This window comes from Otolemur garnettii, unplaced genomic scaffold, assembly GCF_000181295.1.
Source record: "Otolemur garnettii isolate 467f Iridium unplaced genomic scaffold, OtoGar3 scaffold00043, whole genome shotgun sequence".
Classification (NCBI taxonomy): domain Eukaryota; kingdom Metazoa; phylum Chordata; class Mammalia; order Primates; family Galagidae; genus Otolemur; species Otolemur garnettii.
In genome coordinates, this window is record NW_003852438.1 from 11,617,661 (window position 1) to 11,625,163 (window position 7,503).

Here is a 7,503-nt window from a genome sequence, read left to right on the forward strand (position 1 = left end):
TAGATGGAAGTTTCTGAGTTGAGGTGAGTGGAGCAAATCAGAACCACCCCTTGGACATTGATCTTTAGAACTGACTTTTAAAGGTAGAGGTGGGGGTGGTGAGAGGTGGAACAGGTTGGGGGAATAACGAGCTGCTCAGTGGAGCTCAGAAGGCTTGAGAAGCATGGCAGAAGGTGATTGGAGGACTATTTGTCTGGACTATTTTCATTTGACCCTGGTTTTCCTGCCTCTAGCCTCTGCGGAGATGTGGTCAACTGGCCAGGATGGCTGCTCGGGCTCAGCACAGCAAAGCAGCCCAGACTCAGACTGGGGAAGCAACCAGAAGATGGACTGGCCAGGAGAGTCTCTCAGACAGTGATCCTGAGATGTGGGAGCTGCTGCAGAGGGAGAAGGACAGGCAGTGTCGTGGCCTGGAGCTCATTGCCTCGGAGGTGGGACCTGGGGAGAGGGGGCAGGGGTTGGTCCACTGCAAATGCAGGAAGTAACAAGTAATCTTACTGATGTTTCTCCAGATCTTTCTTTTGGACTCAGAGCCTTACTGTTGGGCCTTATCATCCTTTCTTTTTGCTGTCCTCTGAAGCAAAGCCAGGGCCAGTCCAGCTTATGGGGTTGGGCTTTGGGGAGCCTCCAGGGCACCTAACGCACCTGATCCCTTCCTCTGTCCGAAGAGGAAAGAAGAACCTGGAAGCACAAGTTTGAGTGGGCAGGTGGTCTTGCTGGGACATTCCTCATGGCAGCTGGGTTTCTAAGAATGCTGCCTCTGGCCCTGCTTTAGGCCAGGACCCCTAAGTGAACAGAGCTTTCTGCGGAGCATGGCTCCCTGTTACAGCCTGTGGGGCTCTGAAAGGTGGGATGATGGGAGTCCAGGGGAAGGGGCTCAGTGCTTTCTGACATTGTCCCCCGAACTCCAGAATTTCTGCAGCCGAGCTGCGCTGGAGGCCCTGGGGTCCTGTCTGAACAACAAGTACTCAGAGGGTTATCCTGGCAAGAGGTGAGGGCCAGGTACCTGAGGGATGGAGGGCAGCATCAGGGATGGTACTCCCAGTGGGGGAAACTTATCTATACCCTTCTGGTATTTAGTGATGAGGGGCCTTGCTAGTTGTTTTCTGCTGGTTGTGAGTCCTTTCTGTGTGCTCTTATGTACCCCTTTCGCATGGCAGATATTATGGGGGAACAGAGGTAGTGGATGAAATCGAGCTGCTGTGCCAGCGCCGGGCCTTGGAGGCCTTTGACCTGGATCCTGCACAGTGGGGAGTCAATGTCCAGCCCTACTCTGGGACCCCAGCCAATCTGGCTGCCTATACAGCCCTTCTGCAGCCTCATGACCGAATCATGGGGCTGGACCTGCCTGATGGAGGCCAGTGAGTATGGATGGGAAGGATGATGGACGTGATAGGCAGAACTGCCCTGAAAAACAGTTGCTTATTGAGTACCTGCTGCAGATCACACAGATGGAACAGGCCTCTCCTTGTCCTGCAAGTGACAGCAACATCAGTGCCCATCACAGAGTGGATGGGGCAGTGATATGGTGAACACTAGGACCAGTGTTCCAGGACAGAGGCCTATGGAGTTTGGCAGGAAGAGAATGGTCAAATCTGGGGTTTATTCCACTCTGAGGTCTGCTTACCTCCTCTCACTTGCAGTCTCACCCATGGCTACATGTCTGACGTCAAGCGGGTCTCAGCCACATCCATCTTCTTCGAGTCTATGCCCTATAAGCTCAATGTGAGTGCTCTAGCTTGTGGGGAGGGACTGTTCAGGCCCTGGTGGTCCTCTCCTGGGGAAGGTGAAGGGCTTGGCCCTCAGCATCAAGGAGGAGAGTGAACTGCCCTGCTTCCTTCTTGGGGCTTTCACTGTTGGGTTTTTTTGTTTGTTTGTTTTTGTTTTGAGACAGAATCTCACTTTGTCACCCTCAGTAGAGAGTGCCGTGCATGGCATCACAGCTCACAGCAACCGCAAACTCTTGGGCTAAAGCATTTCTCTTGCTTCAGCCTCCCAAGTAGCTGGACCTGTCACAATGCCTGGCTATTTTTAGAGATGGGGGTCTCTTGCTCAGGCTGGTCTTGAACCTGTGAGCTCAAGCAATCCACCCACCTCAGCCTCCCAGAGTGCTGGGATTATAGGTGTGAGCCACCGTACCTGGTCAGCTGTAACTGTTTTTAATCTGTCTGTCCAGCCCAAAACTGGCCTCATCGACTATGACCAGTTGGCACTGACTGCTCGGCTTTTCCGACCCCGCCTCATCATAGCTGGCACCAGCGCCTATGCCCGTCTCATTGACTATGCCCGCATGAAAGAGGTTGGTAGGGGGTTGGAGTACTGGGCACCTGGAAGTGGCCAGGAGGTTTGGAGGACAGGCAGCCCTAGATTGGCCTGTCTGGGCCCTTCTCAGGCTGAGGCCTATCTCTGTACCTGCCAGGTGTGTGATGAAGTCAAGGCACACCTACTGGCAGACATGGCCCACATCAGTGGCTTGGTGGCTGCCAAGGTGATCCCCTCACCTTTCAAGCATGCAGACATTGTCACTACCACCACTCACAAGACTCTTCGAGGGGCCAGGTCAGGATCTCCTAAGATTGGGCTCTGCCTATCCCTGCCTTCAGTGTCTGTTCCCTGGGGCACCGTTGGGCTGGATCAGAGAGGAATTCATTCTTACCTGCAACCCTGAAAGCTCCTCCCCAGTCTGTGATGATTCTCCCTCTCTTGCTTATGGTGGCCATTTTCTGGCAGGGGATTTGGGGATGGGTGTGACAGGCCCGATGCCCCTACCACTGGCATCCAGTGTGCAAGACAACTGAGATGGACTGCAAGGTGGTTCCTTGGGGGCCCTGGCCAGCCAGCTTCCTCTACTTTCCCCATCCCCCCTTCTTATTTTCAACTTAGGGTCTGACTACCCACCTCCCACACAGGTCAGGACTCATCTTCTACCGGAAGGGGGTACGGGCTGTAGACCCCAAGACTGGCCGGGAGATCCCTTACACATTTGAGGACCAAGTCAACTTTGCTGTGTTCCCGTCCCTGCAGGGGGGTCCCCACAACCATGCCATTGCTGCAGTAGCTGTGGCCCTGAAGCAGGTTGACGAGCTTGCCCTTGTGTGGTGGGTGGGGGACATTGGCCTGGAGGCTTGGACCCACAGCTTGCTAACTTATGTTGGCGCTGATGGACTGGAAATGCCAGGATGGGAGGGGTCAAGGCTGGGGTCACAGATGCTGCTGTGTCACCTTCAGGCCTGCATGCCCATGTTCCGGGAGTACTCACTGCAGGTTCTGAAGAATGCTCGGGCCATGGCTGATGCCCTGCTAGAGCGAGGCTACTCCTTGGTGTCTGGTGAGCTGGGGGCATGGGTGACACCTCTGTAACTACAGGCAGAGGCCCAGGACTTACTTAGTCCCCACTTACTGTCACCCTTAGGTGGCACTGACAACCACCTGGTGCTGGTGGACCTGCGGCCCAAGGGCCTGGATGGAGCTCGGGTTGAGCGCGTGTTGGAACTTGTATCCATAACTGCCAATAAGAATACTTGTCCTGGAGACCGAAGTGCCATCACACCAGGAGGCCTGCGGCTTGGTGAGACCTGGGGTTTGACGAGGGAAACCACTGCAGCTGCACTGACCAGCTGCAGGTGGGCTTGGGCCATGCTAATCCTCCCTCTTCTGCCTTTCACAGGGGCCCCAGCCTTGACCTCTCGACAGTTCCGTGAAGATGACTTCCGGAGAGTTGTAGACTTTATAGATGAAGGGGTCAACATTGGCTTGGACGTAAAGAGGAAGACTGGTGAGTGGGGCAAGAAATATCCCCATGCCAGCCACTTCCCACTCACTGTCTGCCCCCTCCCCACTGCTCTCACTGCCTTCCCCAGAGCTTTGTCTGACCACTTTTCTTTCTTACCCCTTTCTAGCCAAGCTCCAGGATTTCAAGTCCTTCCTGCTTAAAGACCCAGAAACAAGTCAGCGTCTGGCTGACCTTAGGCAACGGGTGGAGCAGTTTGCCAGAGCCTTCCCCATGCCAGGTTTTGATGAGCACTGAAGACACCTGGGAGATGAGGCCCACGGACTGGATGTTACTCTACCGGCCCCCCTGGGCCAGTGGAAGGGAAAACCTTTCTTTTTTTATGGAGGAGGAAAGGCCCCCCACTTAGAGCAAGGGTGAAGTATAGTCCCTCTTCCCAGAATTTGTAGCTGAGACTTTTTTTTTTAGTAACAAGACTTAGAAGGAGGGCCCAGGAGCTCTGTGCTCTATACCTCTGCCATGATCTCTGCAGTGTTACAAACTCCTACTCTCTTTGGGGGAGGAGGAGTACCCTTCTGAGCCAGTGGAAGGGGTGGGTAGACACCCTCCTTCCTTTTTTTATCTAATAAAATGCGAACCTGCCCTGAGTTTCTGTTACTGTGGGAGGGGTCCCTTGGGCTAAGCAGTGCCTCATCCCCCTCACTTGTACCTCCTTCCCTCCCACCACCAGTAGGACCCCCGGGGCTACAGCCTCCTCTCTCTGTGATCAGAGCCAACACCAGACGTGATTAGCAGGCGCAGCAAATTCAATTTGTTAAATGAAATTGTATTTTGCCCACGGCTGCTTCTGTTTGATCCCAGGGGACAGACGGGAGCAAGGGAGGGGTAGGGTGAGGAGTGGCAGGGGGAGGCCCAGGTGTGAGGCAGCGGGGTGCCATCCTCTGTGTGGGAGGCAGTAGCCTTGGGCAGGGTAGAGCAAGTTCCCTCTCTGGAAGCATAGGTGTTCCCACCTGGGCAGGCTGGGTGGCCCTAGACAGCCCTGAGTGGAGCAGTGCCTCCCCTGGGCTGGCGCCCAAAGCCTGAGCTAATGTGAGTCCCGCCACGTCGCTTGGCACTCAGAGGCCTCTGCTTCCTGCTGGCTCACGTTAGCCACGCTCAACACGTAGCCTGTCCACACCCTGTGAGGCCTGGGTAGGAGGGCAGAGGGGCTGGTTTCTTTTCAGTTCGGTTCGACCCCTGCTGCTGCCTGCCCTCCTGACTCCTCCTCCCTGTGGGACTCCAGCCAAGGGTCAGAGGTGCTTCCGTTGCTACTGCTGCTGCTGCTGCTGCTGCTGGGAGCAGGGGAGGAGGGTGGGGGTAGAGCTGCCTCCCCTCTGCGTGGGAACCAGCCTGGGTAAGCAGGAGTTGGACAGGGTGGCCAGACTGACACCTGGGGTCTGAGGGGAGGAGTGGAAGGAATGAGTGGGCTGGCTGGTCAGCTGTGGTTTGCATCATACTTGCAGTCCAGGCTGGCTTAGAAGTCTGGCCTGTCCTTCTTCAGCTTCTTATAGTCAGTGGACACGGCAAGGAACTATGAGGAGAGGGAGCGGGGGTTGCACCCAGTACCCCAAGTCTCCCTTTACCCCTAATGTAGAAGGGGCAGGTCCAGGGACCAGGAGATAAAAGGATGGGGGAGCAAACTACAGCCACTGGACAGTACCTTGTACTGGTCATTGGGGCTGAGGCGGTTCCAGGGCTCTGGGTTGTTCTTTCGGTCCCAGCTGTGAGGCAGAGGGGGAGGGTTAAAGTCTTATTCCTGGGAGCCAGCACTGTGGAACCCACTGTTAATCCCAGGGTCTCTGCCCACCCCCAGTGCCCCTGTCTGTCTCCTTCCCAGAGGGTCTATTTCCCAGAGACTGACAGGGAAGGTGTTAGCCTATTGGGTGCAGACAAGCCATACAAGAAACCTGTCACCACTGTCTGTGGAGCCAGGCAACAAACTAACCACCCAGCCCAGGGATAAAACATGCTGCCTGCCACCCTAGGTTAACCATGAAGAGCAGTGTCACAGGATTCAGGCAGAACTGGGGGGGCTGGAGTTTCAGTGATGTAATGTCAAAGGTGGTGTGCCTTTCCATGGCCAGGAGACCCCCCCACTCCTGCCAACTCTGGCCAGGGAAGAAGTCTCTGCACCACACTGAGCCCCAACAGTACCCCCAGCAGCTCACCTGGCCCCACCTCCAGTGCTCTAGTGGGACACAGAAGTACCCAAAAGCCTGAGGCTGCCAGCAGAGCAGTGTGGCCATGGCAACCAGGCCAGAGCCCCAGGGGTTCTGAAGCCCCAAGCTGGCCAAGTCCTGAGCCATGGAGGAGGAGTGAGCAGGTAGCTCTGGAGTGGAGGGGAGAGTCTCCCAGGTCAGCAGTGGGCTCTAGCTCTGAGATGTCAGTGGTGAAATCAGAGGTGCATAGTCTGGGGATCCTGCTAGGGATTTCCACACAGAGATGCCTCGGTTTCCAACCCATCTTGCCCCGCCAAGGACCCCATCCAAGCCCACCCTTTACCAGACGTCCGGGCTGCGCAGGGCAAGTCGTAGTAAGTAAAGAGCAGCGCTGCCCATGCCCAGGCCAATGAAGCCGATCATTGGGATGAGCTGCAGGAAGACAGAGGAAATTTTCAGCTTTTTAGCTCCCTCCTTGGGGTTCCCAGTGGCCCTTCACAAGATTCTCTGCACTCCCCCCACCCTGCGTTCCCTCCCTTCTAGGAGAGCGGGAGAGGGGCCCTCTGGAACCTCCTACAACTATATTTTCTGCTGTAGTGTCCCTCACTCTCTAGTAAACCTGTGCAAGGTAGATGAGGGACATGGGAGCATATTGCAGGGGTAGATCGAAGGCAACCTGGGAGAAGATTAGGAGTGTTGAGGTCAGTAAGAGAGTTAGGAGTTAGAATCAGTGGCTCTGAGGCCCAAACTCACCCCTGGATGTCTTTTGATCTGCTTGTAGAAGCGGCTGAGACTGGTTCCTGCCATGTTGTCTCTCCAGTGTCTCTCCACTGGCTCCCTCTCTCCCTCCTCTTGGGGTCCCGCCCCTGGCTGGGGAGGGATCAGCCCAGCCTGGCCCAGCCCTGAGCCCAGCCCAGAACTGCTCCTCTGGACTCATCTACTGCCACTTAGCTGGCTTCCTCCCTCAATTCCTGGCCCAAAACCAAACGGGTGTTGGGTGTTATGCGGGAGCCAAGAGGTATCTGTTCTCTGACTCTCTCCTCCAGATACCTGCACCTGGCCTGAGACACCAGCATACTTGGGCTTTTGGCCTCATTGGCACAGGACCCAGTGACTGACTGAGGAAGCATCCAGATGTAGGAGGAGGGGTGACTCTGGGACAGGCAAGCAGATAGACCCCCAGCAAAATATACCTGTGGTGTGTTCACAGGTGGAGACAGGAGGGGCCAGGGGCCAGTGAGGACGTGGGCAGCACTTCCCTGAGACCCCAGAGCCATCCAGGACAAGCAGGTCCTGAAAACTTTGGTTCTGCCCCCTCCACAGTGTAGTGAAAGGATAGTCCCACATCATTAAAGCTGCCCCAGCCTCTCTTGTCCTGAGCTGGTTCTCCAAGTGGCGATTGAAGATTGAATAGGAATAGTGGTGGCCAAAGGGAGAAGAAAATGGTATATCTTAATTCTGGCCTAGAATGGAGTAAGTTGGTTGTTGCAATTTGGGGGTTTGGGAGACTTGGAAGGCTTGTCTTGCCTGCCTGGGGTAGGGGGAGGGTGCAGCCCCTCAAGGAGGCACTGTCTG

At 55.7% G+C, this 7,503-nt stretch overlaps 2 protein-coding genes across 2 annotated transcripts in view; one reads left to right on the top strand and one right to left on the bottom strand.

The window, feature by feature from the left end:
• Positions 1-4,372, top strand: part of SHMT2 (serine hydroxymethyltransferase 2) — a 5,335-nt gene extending 963 nt beyond the window's left edge. The window contains exons 2-12 of the mRNA XM_003790553.3: positions 234-431; positions 912-991; positions 1,161-1,361; positions 1,644-1,725; positions 2,177-2,299; positions 2,420-2,559; positions 2,910-3,075; positions 3,229-3,328; positions 3,413-3,568; positions 3,668-3,775; positions 3,900-4,372. Coding sequence (XP_003790601.1) covers positions 234-431; positions 912-991; positions 1,161-1,361; positions 1,644-1,725; positions 2,177-2,299; positions 2,420-2,559; positions 2,910-3,075; positions 3,229-3,328; positions 3,413-3,568; positions 3,668-3,775; positions 3,900-4,027 — 1,482 coding nt within the window. The 3' untranslated portion in view covers positions 4,028-4,372. The remainder of the gene's footprint in view (positions 1-233; positions 432-911; positions 992-1,160; positions 1,362-1,643; positions 1,726-2,176; positions 2,300-2,419; positions 2,560-2,909; positions 3,076-3,228; positions 3,329-3,412; positions 3,569-3,667; positions 3,776-3,899) is intronic.
• Positions 4,373-4,535: 163 nt separating this feature from the next.
• NDUFA4L2 (NDUFA4, mitochondrial complex associated like 2) lies at positions 4,536-6,748 on the bottom strand. The gene is made up of 4 exons (XM_003790556.3): positions 6,682-6,748; positions 6,272-6,360; positions 5,430-5,490; positions 4,536-5,300 (listed from the first exon to the last, which is right to left on the bottom strand). Exons 1-4 carry the CDS (start codon positions 6,733-6,735, stop codon positions 5,244-5,246), a joined length of 261 nt encoding a protein of 86 aa, XP_003790604.1. The 5' UTR covers positions 6,736-6,748; the 3' UTR covers positions 4,536-5,243.
• Between the last annotated feature and the right edge of the window lie 755 nt (positions 6,749-7,503).

Excerpts from the sequence above, each read along its gene's own strand:
- NDUFA4L2 (XM_003790556.3), bottom strand. The coding sequence starts at position 6,735 with ATGGCAGGAACCAGTCTCAGCCGCTTCTACAAGCAGATCAAAAGACAT. Across the intron at positions 5,491-6,271 it reads CTGCGCAGCCCGGACGTCTG|CTGGGACCGAAAGAACAACC; the intron begins GTAAAGGGTGGG and ends TCTGCCTCACAG. Across the intron at positions 5,301-5,429 it reads GCCCCAATGACCAGTACAAG|TTCCTTGCCGTGTCCACTGA; the intron begins GTACTGTCCAGT and ends CTCTCCTCATAG.